Source organism: Carcharodon carcharias, chromosome 7 (assembly GCF_017639515.1).
Source record: "Carcharodon carcharias isolate sCarCar2 chromosome 7, sCarCar2.pri, whole genome shotgun sequence".
Classification (NCBI taxonomy): domain Eukaryota; kingdom Metazoa; phylum Chordata; class Chondrichthyes; order Lamniformes; family Lamnidae; genus Carcharodon; species Carcharodon carcharias.
This window is the reverse complement of record NC_054473.1, coordinates 162,482,622-162,500,948: the sequence shown is the minus strand read 5'-3', so window position 1 is coordinate 162,500,948 and position 18,327 is coordinate 162,482,622. Positions and strand designations below refer to the sequence as shown.

At 39.7% G+C, this 18,327-nt stretch overlaps 1 protein-coding gene across 1 annotated transcript in view; it reads left to right on the top strand.

Moving 5' to 3' along the window:
• The window catches only part of LOC121280070 (polyamine-modulated factor 1-binding protein 1), a 189,415-nt gene extending 175,951 nt beyond the window's left edge, over positions 1–13,464 (top strand). Inside the window, exons 15-18 of the mRNA XM_041191699.1 lie at positions 1,080–1,189; positions 3,410–3,484; positions 12,979–13,072; positions 13,390–13,464. Coding sequence (XP_041047633.1) covers positions 1,080–1,189; positions 3,410–3,484; positions 12,979–13,072; positions 13,390–13,464 — 354 coding nt within the window. The remainder of the gene's footprint in view (positions 1–1,079; positions 1,190–3,409; positions 3,485–12,978; positions 13,073–13,389) is intronic.
• Positions 13,465–18,327: the final 4,863 nt, after the last annotated feature.

The following is an 18,327-nucleotide window of genomic DNA, read 5'->3' as shown; positions in this document are numbered from 1 at the left end:
AATTTTTAAACATGATTCAGAAATTAATGTCAAAGAATCCCTGTGAAGAATATGGATACATTTAACAAAAAATAGCACCCCTTGCATTTGAAAAAGATGGAGCCAGATTTTGTGACCAATGGTGAAGTGACAATGCTTGCCACTGACCTTGAAGGAAGGTGCCGACAAAGTACGTGTTAAGTTGTTTCTGGTATCAAGTCAAGGGGATCTCCATGAGTCCAGCAACAGAGATGTTATCAAGCAATGTAAGCAGCCAGTCACATTGAAGATCCCTCAAAGACAACAGACCAGGAAGTAAAATGCACCAATCATTCTTCACTTAATATCAATTTTACAAAGAATGAAATGAAGATTGGGACATATGCATTAGAAGCTGAATTATCATAAACAGACTTTTGAAAAAATCATATTAAGATACTAGGGAATTGTTGTCATATTGGAAAAAATTCAACATTACTCAAATATAAAACTTTTCCAGGGCCAGAAAAGTTGTTCAGCAAAAGTTATAGCTTTGTACACCTTTAAAAATCCAGTTACATTCCATTAACTGGCATCATTTTTTTCAGGTGTTTTCAACAGCAATATTACACTAACACAAGGAAGTTCTCATCAACTCAGTGATTCCTAGAAAATTGCCCTCAGTAGGGACTTCAACAGCTCACACTGTGAAGGAGCAGGGAATCACTGACAGCAACTTCAGCGTTTCCATGTTTAACTGCAGACCCCAGATCTTGCTGTTAGTTTCACAGTTTTACAGATAGCGAACAATGATAGTTTTACTTTCATTACAATTGCAAAACCCAGGCCGTTGTAACTTGGTGTAAGGCCTATGCCAAAACCTCTCTGAAATTAAGTTGCCCAGGAGCAGTCAGGATGACACCTCCGATTTTGCATCCTGGGAACTTTCTCGTGTCTGCCTAGCAGAGTTTCCCTCCAGCTGAAATAGAAACTCAACATGTGAAGTCAGAAACCCATGCTCCAGCACACTATCACTGCACCATCAGTACTTATATTGTTAAATATGAGGTTTAAATTTATTGTAGTCAGTTTATTCTAACCTACATTTTGGATTGTTTTAGCTTGAAACCTTACGAAAGTCCCTGCATGGTGCAAGGTCAGACAGTTCAAGATTACATCGAGAAAGTGAACTGGTTGTAGCAAATGTTAATCAATGGGTAAAGGACCAAAAGTAAGTACATTTTAAAAAAATGATATTAATTTCTTTTATTGTTTGTAAAGACATAACAATTAAGGCATTAACATTCTGGAATGTTTCACATGATGTGCTATTGAGCTGGCAGTTCAAGAGCCTTGATCAAAGTTGAAGCACAAATATCTGAGACTATGCTGAAACAATGAATGATCACTGCGAGAATTAATAAACAGAACCAGTGATTCCTTCTATATTGGTTTAACGCAGGTTTGCATCTTCAATTATCAAAGTACTTTTTTTTTGGATATCTTCACGCTCTTTTCTCCCCTGGAGAATGGTGTGGAGTGTCGGAAGGATTTTGCAGACTGACTAACGGCCTGCTATGAGTCACATGAAAGCTCCTTCTGTAGCCAACAAATCCTAAAGTTGAACTTGAATCCAGGGATTTCCAGAATCCTGCATCTCTCCTGTCTCACCAATTGAGCCGCTTGGGTTCCCAAAATGCTTACTACAATTGCTCTCTCTCCCATCAAGTCCCATTCCATATGTAGGAAAATACTAAAAAAGAGCAGGTATTCTTCAGTAAAATATTTCCCCCTCTTTAGCTGATTTATTTAAATTAAAATAGATGCAATTAATCTTGCATAAAAACAAGCTTACCATTATGGGATATGAAGCTTTATGACAAAATTTGTTCACCACAATATGAGCAACTAGTTTTGGTGAAGGGAAAATAACAGCCACGATAGAAGATATCAGCCTGAATAACTAACTTCACTCAAAAAGATTATGATATATTTCTATATTGAATAAAACTGCCTGGAAATGCATCCTTTCTGAGAACAAATAAACTTCACAAACCATTCAAGCTATGTTCTCATTATTCATAACATAATCTCTACCTCTTGAGTGTGTTGCATCTTTATTTTGTATGTATTGAATGTATTTAAATCAAACCAGAACTGGATGTTTAATTTGATTTAAATGAAAATCTTTCTTTTAAGGTAATTCCAAACAATATATTACTAAAAGAAGTTGCCAGAATTGAATGTTGTTATTGAGTAGTGTTTTGTTGCACTCCATGATTGGTCTATGAGAACATTGTGATTGTTGCTAAGTAACCACCCGGACCAATGTTACTGAGTAATGTGACTGACATCGTCTAATCACATCACAAAAATAAGCAGCATCACAAAAATCATCTATTGATGGTGCGATACCATTAGCCTTAGGTTAAATCAATTAATACAAAAATAATCTAATAAAGGGATCATTGTGTGTCACACGGACATCATGTAACGCTTAGCAACAAAATTGCATCATTCATGTGACTGATATGAATCTGATTATTGTGCTGTCTGTCACACCATTTCTGATCATGACGAGGATTGAGAATCAATTGAAATGCTGGTACGATTAAATTGGGCCCAGTGCTGCCCTGAGCATACGTATTTTATTCGGTAATATCTGGTATCTGCTTTGGCCCCTATGCCTGAGCTCACAAATAAACTTCACAAACCATTCAAGCTATGTCTTCATCATTCAGGGACATAATCTAAACCCCTTGAGCATGTTGTTATCTTCATTCTGTACATATTAAATGTATTTTATATCAGAATTGAATGTTTAAAATTGAATTAAATGGAACTCCCCAGCCCCAGGCCAATCTCTAACTATAGATAGTAATTTTAAAGAATGAATATTCACCAAGTCTTAATGGCAGTAAACAGACATTGATCTAGTTTATTCGATGAAATAAATCCGGCATAACTAACAAAACCTAGAATCAGAACAGGTAAAATAATATTTGTGGATATGTGTTGATATTTACCAAACACACAAAGCCAAGCCACTCCAACCAGATCAGAGCAAGATGATGCAATTCTTTTCTGAAGAGTGGAAACGGCTGGTTATTTTTCTTTTTTCTAAATTTCTGACCATGATGAATGCCATGTGGGAGATCCACTGTGTATTACAAAAACTTCTACAAATTTGATTTTTTAGAATTTTTTTAAAAATTCAACTGTAGGTTTTTCTGTAGCAACATGATAAGCATAAAGATAAACTAAATGCTTGAATTTTGATAGAAAAGCTAAAAAGGCTGAAAATATGCAGCATGTAAAACAAAACATTACTGATACTTGCACTCTACATCAGCCCTGGCCAAAATATCATTCCATTTTTGTTCTTTATTATTTTTTTTTGTGTCTTTCCTGTATTGACTATCGTTAATTAAAACACTTTATTTTTAAACAGGCAAGCCAATGAAAAACTTGGAAATAAGATCAAAGACCAAACAAAGCAAATCCTCCAACTAACAACTGAAAAAGAGTAAGTACTAACATTGGGAACCGGCAAGCGTAAATGTCAGACTTCCCTGTATTGGTATTAGGGTTACTAGCATTGTACTAGATTTGTGTTAGCTGATAACACACCTTTGGGCAGAAAGAAGAAGCAGTTAAGTCCCTCTCAGACACTGTTGTTTATTGGCTTACAAAGACAGATATGAACAAAATTATTTTTAATAGTGGACTAGACTGATCAAAACCAGTTAGGTCAGTCACTATTCTGCCTATTCAGATATGGGATGGTACAATTGGGCAAGTAACTATTTTTTATTAAGAACCCCAGACCAGAGATTATGATGTTTAAATGAAGTTCAGAACTTCAGTTGTCCTTTCCTCTTCACATCTACCAAGCTTCCCCAGACTGGTTAGGCCTCTGACATGTCTTATGATTCATTTGACCTTTGCACATTTTGATTACTGTCTTCCCATTTCTACTTAAAATCATGATAGCTTATTGCGTTGCTGTTACTTTAAGATAACAAATACATAAGCAGGGGTTGTTCCAGATTTTAGTCACTATTCCAGATTTAATTTGGATTTTCTGAAGTCCTGGGCAACCTTTCAAAGCTGCTGGTGCTGTTAGAAAGCTTGCTCTGCAAAGTCAGCATTTTCACAGCATATCTTTAGCAATGGACTGAGAGGAAAACGTTAATATAATGAGCTGACCTCACGGCATGAAGCAAGGTTAGTTCATTTGAGAGTGCCTTCAGATCAACCATCTCTCCATTATGTTAAATGTTACGACAGGAAATTGTTGTAAAAACCCATCTGGTTCACTAATGTCCTTTAGGGAATGAAATATGCTGTCCTTACCTGGTCTGGCCTGCATGTGACCAACAGCAATATGGTTAACTTTTAACTGTTCTCTGAAATGGCCTAGCAAGCCATTCAATTGTATCAAACCACAATCTGGGGGAGGCAGTGGCATAGTGGTATTGTCACAGGACTGATATTCCAGAGACCTGGGTTCAAATCCCACCACAACAGATGGTGAGATCTGGAATTAAAAGCCTAATGATGACCATTGTTGTAAAAACCTTTTAGGGAAGGAAGTCTGCCATCCTTACCTGGCCTACAGTTTTTGTTAAATGGGCCAGCATTATTGCCTTGTTTAGAGGGTATTTAAGAGTCAACCACATTGCTGTGGGTCTGGAGTCACATATAGATAAGGATAGCAGATTTCTTCCCTAAAGGATATTAGACAATCAGCAATGGTTTCACGATGATCATCAGACTTTTAATTCCAGATTTTTATTGAATTCAAATTTGATCATCTGCCGTGTTGGTATTTGAACCCAGGTCCCCAGAGCATTACCCTGGGTCTCTGGATTACCAGCCCAGCGACATTACCACTATGCCACTACCTCTGTGACTCCAGACTCTTAAAATGCCCTCTGAACAAGGGCAATTAGGGATGGGCAATAAATACTGGCCTAGCCCACGATGCCCACCTCCCATGAACGAATAAATAAAGAAAAGTTGAATAAGAATAAAATAAATGGACAGACTATCCGGCGTCAACCTAGGCTCTGGACATGACAAAGGCACACCCTGTCTGTTCAACCAAAAAATACAAGAAATTTGACTTTTAATTTTATACATAACTTACCTGTATTCTCTATATTTTTTACAGTTTTTTTATTTTGGTTTTGCAATTTTGATACTATCCAACACAATATCTATCAGACACAGGCATAAATGTAATTACGCATCGTTATGTGACTCAGTGAGTTTTAGAATCTGTCACCGTGAATGAGAAGTCGACTAGGTTAAGATGTTTGGCTCTTTTTTGCCTTTCACGATTGGCATCTATGCATAGGGGATACTCCCCATAAGAAACATTCAATGTAATACAAAGACTTGGAAACATAGAAAATAGGAACAGGAGTAGGTCATTCAACCCTTCAAGCCTGCTCCACCGTTCAATATGATCATGGCTGATCCTCAATCTCAATGCCACACTCCCGCTCTCTGCCCATACCCCTTGACGCCTTTAGAGTCTAGAAGTCTATCTATTTCCTCCTTAAATATATTCAGTGACTTGGCCTCTACAGCCTTATGTGCTGGAAAATTCCATAGGTTCACCACCCTCTGAGTGAAGAAGTTTCTCCTCCTCTCAGTCTTAAATGGCCTACCCCGTATCCTGAGACTGTGACCCCTTGTTCTAGATGCCTCCCAGCCAGAGGAAACATCACCCCTGCATCCACCCTGTCAGAATTTTGTACATTTCAACGAGATCCCCTCTCATTCTTCTAAACTCCAGTGAATACAGACCTAGTCAACCTAACCTCCTCATACAACAATCCTTCCATCTCAGGAATGAGGCTGGTGAACCTTCGCTGCAATCCCTCTATGGCAAGTATATCCTTGTTTAGGTAAGGAGGTCAAAACTGCACACAATACTCCAGATGAGGTCTCATCAATGCCTTGTACAGCTGCAGTAAGGCATCCTTGCTCCTGTCTTCAGATCGTTTTGCAATGAAGGTCAATGTGCCATTTGCCTTCCTTACTGCTTGCTGCACTTGCATGCTTGCTTCAGAATTATGATCCCAGCTGATGTTACCACTGGACAAGCCAGATCCCAGAGTGGAACCCAGCATGATAGATCTTAACATTTATATTTTGTTTAGATATATGGAGAGTGGCTACTGAACAGAGTCGCAGAAGTCTGCTGATAAACTTGTAACAATAGAATAAAACATTAACCAGAAAAGATTAACTACATTACATTACTCCTTCATCCACAGCTATACCTTTACAGATATATACATATTTGTAAGGATAACACCAGTTATAAAAGCTTTCTTATGTACTAATGTTCACAGCAAGTACACAGTCCATGGAAACCAATAGGCGACCTGTGGTCAGGCACACCACACTCTGAAACTAAGAGACAGATGCCACCCCAAACAGATGTCATGGATCTACGGCTCCTCATCAATTTCCCCCCCCCCCCCGCCAGATGCTTGTCACACTGTGAGCCAACTGGCCTCACTGAAATCTGTCTTTCACACGAGGGCTTCCAATCTCCACTCTCTGGAACCTTCTCCCAAACAACACTTTCTCTCAGACGCCTTCCACAAGGGTCCACCTCCAGTGTTTCGAACTTTCCTTCCGATGTTCCTCTCCCCTGGATCGCCACATGCATTTAAGCTTTCTTCCACATACTCGCCTCTGAGCCACGCCAACAGGACACCGCTGCTTCAGCTGCCCATAGTAAAGAGTTACAGACCTTTGGCTGTCCCCTTGAGTCTTCTGGCTTCTCGCCCATCTATACCACTTTAAATCTGCGTCCTGCAACTTTCTCCCTTTAAGCTTGAGCTTGGAGCCTTCTACTTTGCTCCTTGCTTTCACTCCCACAGAACAGCTCCTTTTCCAGACTAGAACTGTCCTCTTGGGACCTTTCCTGTTCCACTCCCCTGGATTTGGGACTTTCTTCTTTAGCTTCTAGAACCTGCTCCCGCAGTTTACTCTCCTGTCCAGTCTCTCTGGAATCCTGGCATCAACTGAACTGAAGCTGCTTTTTTAAAAAAAAATTTCCCTGGGCAGGATTTTCGGGTTGTCGGGCCGGTGCGGCGGGAACAGCCGGGAAATGGTCCGCCACCAGCGATCGGCCCCCAACAGCGATTTCACACTGGCCGGCCAATTAACCAGCATAAAAGGCACGCTGAAAGACTCAGCGCTGCCGGGGTTGGGGCAGGAGGATTGCAGACGTAAACGTCTGCGAATGCACGGGGGAGCGTGCACTGAAAGCGTCCTGAAGGCAAGGAGCTGCCTCAGGGAGCTGAACCGTTTTAAAATCAAAAATAAAAAATTTTTAAATCAGAAGAAAAAATGTCCTGACGCACAGTAATGTAAGCAGAATAAAAATTCTACCCAAAAATGTACATTTATTTTTTATTTAATTGTGGAAACCTCATCCGGCTCGTGGACAAGATTTGCTAAAAATTCGCTCGCCTGCCCACCAACTGTAAGGTTGGATGGGCAGCGAAAAATAGTTTTCAATTAATTGATAAGGGGCCTTAATAGGCCTCTTAATTGTCGGTGGGCGGGCTGCTGACTCTCACGCATGCTCGCCAACTGAAACATTGCGCAAATACATGATGACATCAGGACACTCACCTGACATCATCGCGCACTATCTTATGCCCAATTGGGCAAATGTAATATTTGCCCTGACACGCACCTGCCTGCGGGATTTAAAATCCTGCCCTATGTCTCTGTGGGGCCTCATTTGCTCCTTCAAGATTCATAAAATCTTCATTAAAATGCAGGCCTCCTTTAAAGTTCAACTAAAACTCAACTTCTTTTCTTAACACACAAATACAAATTAAAATTGAAGATATATCTCGGGAAGAATTTTACGGATCGGCGAGCGGGGACGGGGCCCACTCGCCGACATGTAAAATGACGCGCGGTGACGTTGAGCGTCATCACTGCGCGTCATTTAGATTTTCAGTTCAGCGGACATGCAACCAAGTCGGCTGCACGCCTGCCGAATTGTCGAAGGCCTGTTAAGGCCATTTAAAGGGTCATTAAAACAATTAACACAATTGCCCGTCCAACCTGAAGGTTGACGGGCAGGCGAACAGCCCGGGTGGCCTTTGTGTTTTTCATGGAACCTCATCCACAGGCGGGAAGAGGTTTCATGAAGGTTTCACTAATTAAATAAATTTTCTAATCAAAATTCATGAACGTGACCCAGCTCATGGGACACATGTCTTAAAATATTTCCTTTTCTTTATTTAAAGTTTTAAACCTTAAACTAATCTCCCTGAGGTACCTCTGTGCCTGAGGGAGATTTCTGCAATCTTTCGCGTGCAGGCCCCAACTCAGGAATCCTCCCCCCTCCACCCACACAGGGAATCCTCCCCCCTCCACCCACACAGGGAGCACTCAGCGCGTCCAGGCGCACGTCACGCTGGGCGAGCCTTAATTGGCCGGCCCAAATAAAATTGCAGCGCGGTGCTGATTGGGTTTGCACCTGCCAACGCCCATCCCCGCACAACCCCCCCGATGGTGGGAAATTTCTGCCCCTTATTCCTAACACACCCAAATACACATATAACTTACTTAAACTATCTCTATTTCCTAACATCAGTGACTGGTGTACAAGGACACCCAGATCCCTTTGTACACCAACATTTCCCAATCTAGCACCATTTAAATAATACCCTGCCATTCTGTTTTTCCTACCAAAGTGTATAACTTCACACTTATCCACGGTACATTGCATCTTCCATGTATTTGCCCACTCACTCAACTTGTATAAATCGCCTTGACATCCTCCTCATCACTCACATTCCCACCTAGTTTTATGTCGTCAACAAACTTGGAAATTTTACATTTGGTTCCCTCATCCAAATTATTGATATGTAGTGTGAATAGCTGGTGCCCAACTACTGATCACTGTGGTACCCCACCAGTCACTGCCTGCCACTCCGAAGAAGACCCATTTATTCCTACTCTCTATTTCCTGCCTGTTAACCAATTCTCAATCCATGCCAATATATTACCCCTAATCCCATGTACTTTAATTTTACACACCAGCCTGTTATGTGGGACTTTATCAAAAGCTTTCTGACCCCACAGCCACTGGTTCTCCCTTATCTATTCTGCCAGTTACATCCTCAAAAAACTCCAGTAGGTTTGTCAAACATGATTTCCCTTACATAAATCCATGTTGATTTTATCTAATCCTGTTGATGCTTTCTAAATGTCCTGTTATCACATCCTTTATAATAGACTCAAGCATTTTTCCCACTACTGATGTTAGGCTAACCCTGTTTTCTCTCTCCCTCCCTCCTTTTTTAAGTAATGGGGTTACATTTGCCATCCTCCAATCTGCCGGGACTGTTCCAGAATCTACAGAATTTTGGAAGGTGACAACCAATGAATCCACTATTTCCATGGCCACCTCTTTTAGTACCCTGGGATGTAGATTATCAGGCCCTGGGGATTTATTGTCTTTCAGTCTCATTAATTTCTCCAGCACTTTTTTTTGCTAATACTAATTTCCTTCAATTCCTCCTTCTCATTAGACCGTTGGGTCCCCAGGTTTCTGGGAAGTTATTTGTGTCTTCCTCTGTGAAGTCAGAACTAAAGTGGTTGTTTAATTGCTCTGCCATTTCCCTGCTCTCTCTTATAAATTCTCCCATTTCAGACTGTAAGGGACCTCCATTCGTCTTCATTAATCTTTTTCTTTTTGCAGTCTGTTTTTATGTTCCTTGCAAGTTTATTCTCATACTCTATTTTCCCCTCTTAATCAATCTCTTGGTCCTCTTTTGCTGAAATCTAAACTTCATCAATGCTCAGGCTTGCTCCTTTTTCTTGCAACTTTATATGATTCTTCTTGGGACCTAATACTATTCTTAATTTCTTTTGTAAGTCATGGTTGAGCCACTTTTCCTGTTGTGTTTTTGCACCAGAAAGGAATGTACAACTGTTCCGATGCATGCATTTGTTCCTTGAATATTAGCCATTGGCTATCCACCATCATGCCTTTTAATGAAGTTCCCCAATCTATCACAGCCAACTCACCCCTCATATCTTCGTAGTTTCCTTTTTTTAGATTTGGAACCCTAATTTCGGATTGGACTACTTCACTTTCCATCCTAATGAAGAATTCTGTCATGTTATGGTCACTGTTCCCTAAAGGACCTTGCACAACAAGATTATTACTTCACCCCTTCTCATTGCACAATACCAAATCTACGATAGCCTCTTCCCTAGTTGATTCCATGATGTACTGATCTAAAAAACACATCTAGTACACACTCCAGGAATTCATCTGCCACAATATTATTGCTAATTTGGTTTTCCCATTCTATATGTAGATTAAAGTCACCTATGATTACTGTGGCACCCTTGTGACATGCATCTCTCATTTCCTGTTTAATGCTGTCCCCTATCTTACCACTGATGTTTGGAGGCCTATTGACAACTCCCACTAATGTTTTCAACCCCTTGTTGCTTCTTAGCTCCACCCAGACTGATTCTACATCTAGCTTTTCTGAGCCAATGTCCTTTCTCACTATTGCACTGATTTAATCCTTAACTAACAACACCACGCACCTCCTTTTCCTTTTTGCCTGTCCTTCCTAAATATTTAATACTCTTGGATATTCAGTTCCCAGCCTTGGTCACCATGCAGCCGTGTCTCTGTAATCGCAATCATATCGCATTCGTTAATGTCTATTTGTGCTGTTAATTCATCTACCTTATCGTGAATGCTCCCTGCATTCAGATACAGTGCCTTTAGACTTTTCTTTTTAACATTTTTACGCACTTTTTTTGTGCTATGGCCCTATTTGCTGCTACCCCTTGTTTCCCTGCCTTCCACTTTTGCTTTCTACTTTTCTATCTTTCATCTCTATCTTTGTTTCCCACTCTTGCATCTCCCCATCCCTCTACCGCTGTAGTTTAAACCCTCCCCCACAGTACAGGTGAATATCCCTGTGAGGACATTGGTCCCAGTCTTGCTGGGATGCAACCTGTCCGGTTGCTACAGGTCCCATCTTCCCCAAAATCAGTCCCAATGCCTCAGGAATCTAAATCCCTCCCTCCTACACCATCTGTCCAGCCATGCATTTATCTGATCTATCCTGTTCCCGACCTCTTTCGTATGTGGCACTTGGACTGATCCAGAGATTACTATCTTTGTGGTCCTGTTTTTTAATTTATTTCCTAACTTCCTATATTCTGCCTTCAGGACCTCATCCCTCTTTTTACCTATGTCATTGGTACCGATATGGACCACGACCTCTGGCTGTTCACCCTCCCCCTTCAGAATGCCCTGCAGCCACTCAGTGACATCCTTGACCCTGGCACAAAGGAGGCAATATACCATCTTGGTGTCACATCTGTGGCTGGAGAAAAGTCTATTCATGTCCCTTACATTAGAATTCCCTATCACTATTACTCTCCCACTCTTTTTTTCTCCCCCATTGTACAACTGAGTCACTTGTGGTGCCACAGACTTGGCTTTTGCTGCATTTCCCTGAAAAACCATCTTCCCTAGCAGTATCCAAAATGGAAAATCTGTTAGAGAAGGAGATGGATCCAGGACACTCCTACACATCCTGCCTAGTGCTTTTACTCAGTTTGGTGGTCACCTATTCCCTTTCTGCATGTGCACTCTTTACCTGTGGCATGATCACCTCACTGTACGTGCTATCCATAAAGATGTCAGCCTTGTGGATGTTCCACAGTGACTCCAGCCACAGCTACAGCTCCGAAACATGGATTTCAAGCAGCTGCAGCTGGAGACACTTCCTGCGCACGTGGTCACCCCTGACTTCCCACATCACATAGGAGGAGCATTCCACCTGGCCAAGCTGCTCTGCCATGACTTACCCTTAAATTACTCCCTTTACTATTCCTTCCTCTAGTTTAAGGAATATTAAATATATATTAGGGACTTTACTACTTATACTTTAAACACTACTTAATCTAAACTAAAGACCAACTTTACTTCAAAGACTGTACAGTAGAAATACTCACCAAGTCCCACTTACCAGGGCCACTGCCCATCAAATACTTAGCTTTACATGTGACTGAGTAGTAGAACATCCTAACCAACAACTAAAGTTTATATGCCCTGTATTTAACAATGATTAAGGGATGAGCATTTAAATATTAAATCATTGTACATGGTTTCCTAATTGTCAATTTTTTGGAGGAGGGGATTAAGCTACTGTTAAATATCATGGTTCTGTGTTATTATACATGTTGCTGGCTTTATATGTGATACTATGATGTCACTGCTTTCATAGGTATCAATGTTTTTCCATTTAGCAGGTCAGTAAGAGCTGCTATTATTTTATGATGGAAGCTGATAAACATGGAGGCATAACCAGGCTCTGGCAATGAAGAGATTCTCCTTTTTTAAGATATATACTCATTTTTAAAGAATCTTTCCACCATACTGAATACCAAAGTTTGAGCCAAGCATATCCATTACTCCCCTTTTTTGTGTGCCATTACATCATTATCTATAGTATTTAATTTATGGTGATATAAAAAGCCAGCTTCAGGATCCCTGGATACATTTTAATTCTAGGAGTGTAAGTGAACCTGGTATGAAATGCATTTAACTTGAATATATGAAAATGTTGGCTTGCACTGAAAAATAAAATATTTGTTCTGTGGTTTTTATGCTGCCTTGTGCTAGAATAACATGAGCACCACCTTGGTGGAAAAATCAGCACATAGGATTTTTAATCTATAATCGAGTATAGAATTAAGCTTTTCTTACAAAAATCAGTATTTTACAAAAATATTGTGACATAAAATCTAGGTTTTGCAAAAGTGTTGTGGCACAGTTTCTTCCAACATCAAATTAATGACTACCAGATGGCTTTTTGGTTGAAATATTTTTCATTGTTAGATATCGCATTTACATTCTATTATTCTTTTATCTTTGCTGCAGTAATGACCCTTTCTGTTATTGCTATTGTAATCTTTGTCACAACACAGCCATCTACAGGAAATGAATGAACGACTACAGCATGAGAACAAGAAATTAAAAGTTGAAGTGGATGAGAAGAGGATAACAAATGAGAGGTTAAAGGTAAGCTGTGTAATTCCTTGAAGGCACTGCAGGAGGATGGAGAAGTCGTACAGTTTGAGTGCCAGCTTGGTCCAGGCAAAACTGTTCCCAAAAAAGTGTCATTGGAATGCAAGTGTAATGTGATTTGTTATCAATATATCCTTGAAAGGTTTCATAATCATAAAAACATTTTTTCTCACTGAAGTTCTTTCATTAAAATGAAGTCAGGAAAGATCTGAACCTAGACTCCATAGGCACTTTGAGTGCGGCATCTAAAAATGTGACTGTCCCATTTGTCTCCAGTTATTGAACCTTGTTAATTCATGTCTCTTGTACAGGCCTTGCACAGCCACCCAGCAGAGCACCCTAATGTCATGCATCAGCTCCGGAGCCCATTTCAAGATGAAGAGTAAGTATTTATCCCTGAGTATTAGTATATTTCATTTTGTAAAAATTTAGGGCTGGACTTTACATTTTTCAGCGGGGTGAGGGAGGCAAAACGGAAACTGTGGGTTTCGCTCACTCCCACTCCCCGCCATCTCTGCACATCCATTCAAGCATCAGATGGACAACTGAGTGAGATGGAGGCCAATTATAGATGCAGAGGAAGCTTGCTTCCTGACCACAAACTCATCCCCTTGCTGCCTTCCAACTTCGGAGTTATCCCGTGCCTGTTTTTAGATGCCACAGTATAGTCAGCTCTTCTGACTTTGAGTTACTATATAAAAAATAATAGTGTTGAATTTTCATTGCAACTTCATTCACAGTAGAATATGAATCACAAATAGGTGTGATTATATAACTAGTGGGTTCTGAGAAACTGTGGTGCAAAGGGTGATCCGTGCCCACTTGGCACTCTAGGCCAGGATGTCATGTGGCGAAGAGGTAATGCCGCGGTCACGGCTAGAATTCTAAAGACCCCCGCTCTCAGAATTAGTCCTTGATATTCATTGAAGGTGCAAAAAAGTTTAAAATGTCATTAAAAAACATACAGGTGCTGCCACCTTCTCCAGCAAAACCTGCTGGTTCATTCATCCATGGTCCTGGTGGCAGGCAATTTCTACTGCTTTTGTGCCACCTCATTATAGCTGGCATAAAAGACTTCCAAAATTTTTACATCCATTGCCCAAAAAGTTCAGTGGGCAACAAAAAATGGCAAAGAACAGGGTTCTGAACAAGCTTAATAGCCTGTTAATTAATGATTTCAAAATGGCAGGTGGGCTGCCGATCTCAGCGCCTGCAAGCCTTCTGTATTATTAGAGACTGGTGTGATGACGTTGGTTTGCCAACTCAGTGTCATCACGCCGAATTTTTCATCAGTGCCCTTGGCTATACATTGGAATCTGACACAATTCACATGAACACCGACAGTCAATTGCAAATGGAAGCCCATTCTATTTAACAGTGATTTGCTTTAAAGCAATTTCTGAATCATAAACAATTTACCAATGGCTCAGCGGGTTCATACATTAAGTAACAGCCATGCAGACCAGGCCAGCAATCTGTGCTGAGTTAACGCCAGTACAGTTGGCCTCAGCAAATCTAGGTTGGACAAGGGAAGTTCTTCTGATCACCATCAAGTGATCCTTACTAGAAGTACATGTTTGTGTATATATGGGCATCAGATGGGGACAGAGTCGAGCTTGACTGAGATGGTTAAATAACTTGCTAACACTCTTTCAAAAATCATACTTGAGTAGTGTACAAGAGAGCAACTTGCACTACCACACTACTACAGCATAGCTTAGTTCAGAATTTGGATGCTAACTCTGCCCATTCCAGGTAAGTGCAATACCAGATATAGGATAGATGCTAAGATTAAAGCAAAATATTGCGGATGCTGGAAATTTGAAACAAAAACAAAAATAGCTGGAAAAGCTCAGCAGGTCTGACAGCATCTGCGGAGAGGAATACAGTTAATGTTTCGAGTCCGTATGAATCTTCATCAGAACTTCATAGGATAGATGCTACCAGGACAAATCTTGTTTAATTGTTAGAATCAAACTTTAAAATTTGAAAATCTGAAGAATAATGTAGTAAACAAAACTATTAATCTCCCCAGATATGCTAAAATTTACAAACAGCACCAAATAATTGAACCAGATTATAAGTGTTGTGTTTGGTGTCCATCTGTTGGATATAGGAATATGTTTCTATGCAATCCTGATTGTCCCATTGACTAAAAACAGATCACAAACACTATCTGTGAAATAAAAGATCACTGAATCACTTTCTAAATATACATTCAGTACAAAGTTATCAAAGATTACCAATAAATAAACCACAACCACCAGAAAAACAAGTTGCTGGGAAATGCATTTTAAACTCCTTTGAACAGCCATGTTGTTTCCACACCCAGCTCATAAATAAACATAATAAACATAAAAATCTGAACAATTATGAAAACATCCATTTCATATTCCAATAACTAATAGTTGCATCCACACAAGTCTCTCCTCTTGCCTCAGACCTTGCTTTTGCTCCATTCGGAGAGCCTAGTTCTTGAATCTTCCTTCCTGAAACTGAAAAATTCAGGAGCCACATTTAAACAATTCTACATTTTCATCTATGTTTCCCACAGTACAACTACACTTTAAAAGTACTTCATTAGCTGTAAAGTGCTTTGAGACATCCAATGGTCATGAAAGATTTCAATTAAATTCAAATCTGTTTTTACTTTCTTTCAACTCGTTATGACCAGATGTTGAATAAAAATTAGCACGCATCCTTTGATTGCTTTATTGTGCTGGAATAGATTGACTGGAACAATTAGTTACAGCAAATTATTTGTTCTGAATTTAAGGAACTGCAAGCCCCAGATTTTAAACCATGCCAATCCCATGACCTGGATCTTCATTTAGAGTGTCCTATTGCTTAGTTATCCAGACCATAATAAATAAACGTTACAACAAAATGTGATCTATTGTACACTTGACTGAACAATACAAACCTAGGCAAGTGAGGTAGTGTTTTTGTAGCTCTCCCCATTATCATGCTACTTTTTGATCACCTTTACCATGATGGATGATGGATTCCAAACAGCTTCATTGATTACCCATGGCTCCCATTTTTTAACATTTCTAAATATGTATATTTCTACATTTTCATCTATGTTTCCCACAGTACAACTACACTTTAAAAGTACTTCATTAGCTGTAAAGTGCTTTGAGACATCCAATGGTCATGAAAGCTTTCAATTAAATTCAAATCTGTTTTTACTTTCTTTCAACTCGTTATGACCAGAACTTTCCCTAACATTTTTTTTAGTGTAATCCACTGTCAACTTTGGGCAAAATGATAAATTGAACTAGTAAATTGTGATACTTGAGTTTTTTTTCCCTTTTAGAAGTCTGGTCTGTTTCAGTAAAGCTCCTAATCCACTTCCTATTCCTGCTGTCTGTAAAGTAACTTGTTAGTTATTCTGTTGTGAGCGTTGCATTGCTCAGTCACGCAGATTATTAAAAATGTAATTAATTATGGTCTCCCTGTCCTCGCACAAATCTGGTTGCCAAATACAACAGAGCCCTGGCCCAGGAATGGAATCAGTGGCTAAGATATAGATTTAATGGTGGTGGCCACGGTGATGGCTTTGGTCTTCCCACTAATTAGTTGCAGTAAATTACAGATCATCTAAAACTGAATGTCAAACAACAAAGGCAATGGCAAGGTCTAGATGGGTAGTGACGAGAGGTGGAGCTGGGTGCCATCACGTGAATGTAGAAACTGACCAGTATCTTCAAATGATGTTGCCAAAATGCAACTTGTGTCTAAGGAAGAGGATAGATGCTCAGGAACGTTGAAAATAACTGTGCAAGGCAGGAAGAGAGACCATATCTGGAGATGTTATCATTACGATTGGATAGGTAAGAATAGAATCAAGTATTTGCAGAGTTAGACTACACCAGATATGCATTGGAGGAGGATGGTATGGTCAAGGTGGAGTAATGCACCACAGGCAGAATGGATATAATTTGTGACTTTTATTAGGACATTTCACTTCTCTAGCATCAATTTGGAATATGACACCCATCTAGGATTTCAAAGAGAAAAGGCAGGTAGGAGATGGGGTGGTAGTTTCCAAAGAAGGGGATCGAGGTTGGGTTTTTTGAGGAGGGAAACGGTAACAGCAGTTTTGAAAGATAGAAATGGTACCCAAGGCAAGGGAACCATTTACAATATCAGGTAGCATTAGGGCCAGGGGAAGACTTTGGGTGATCAGCAGTTGAACCAGGAATTGAGGATGGAATGAAGCTTAGACCCCCATCCCCGGTTTTGTTTGCTCCTCTTTATGTCTTCTCAAGCCCCACTCCTTGACCAACAATCTATTCCCAGCAACATCCTGATCAGCCACCAGAAGATGCACGGAAGTGTTCAAGGTTGATGCACTGGCTCTTTTCTGCTGTTGATGCCTTCTTGTTAATTGCTTAGCTAAGACTAGGGAAATCACAGGATTGATAACATTTGTTTAATTCTGTGCTTAATTCCGATACAATGCATTGATACTCCGCCTCAGTCAACCACCAAACCAATTTTTCGGTACTGCACATCCTACATACGTTTCTTCATGATAGTTGAATTTATATAGAAAAAATAAGTTTAAATAAGTTTGAGGCTTGTTTCTAACATACTTATGTTTGATGTCATAATGACGGAATTTAAAAGAGTTGGAAGAAAACAGAATGATAATATTCCTTTTATATATTTATAACATTGTATATATCTTTGACCTGTAACTATTTGTGACCACATTTTCAGGATGCAAAATTAAACTTCATTATTAATCTTGCACTATTATTTTATTCCTACAAGTTAAGAAGGATAACTCCAGAGGTCTGCTATTTCATTCAATAGTGAGCTGTTGCTAGGCTGTCTTTTTTCTCTCTTGAGTCCTGATAGTTAAAAGTATTTGTGAAAGCATTTACCTGAAACCTAATGTAGCTGTTTAATAAAGCGACAGGATTTGTCATTGACTGGTAATTACACCACAGAAAATCAATTCAACTGCTTCTTACTTAAAGGAAATCTACAGTTTTCCATTATCCGGCGTAAAGGAAAAAATTTAATGCATGACTGACAACCAAAAGGTCACACTCACTCCACAATCAAATGCTTATCAAAGAAAAAAGCCAATTAACCCTATCACCACTTGTCGCAATACTTTTTTTTCATATTTCATTTAAAGGACTTAGGTAGTGTACAAAGAGAATAGTGTGCAGGAATTTAACTCAAGCTGGAAAGCAAATACATAATTTAGTCACGAAAGATTATGATGATTG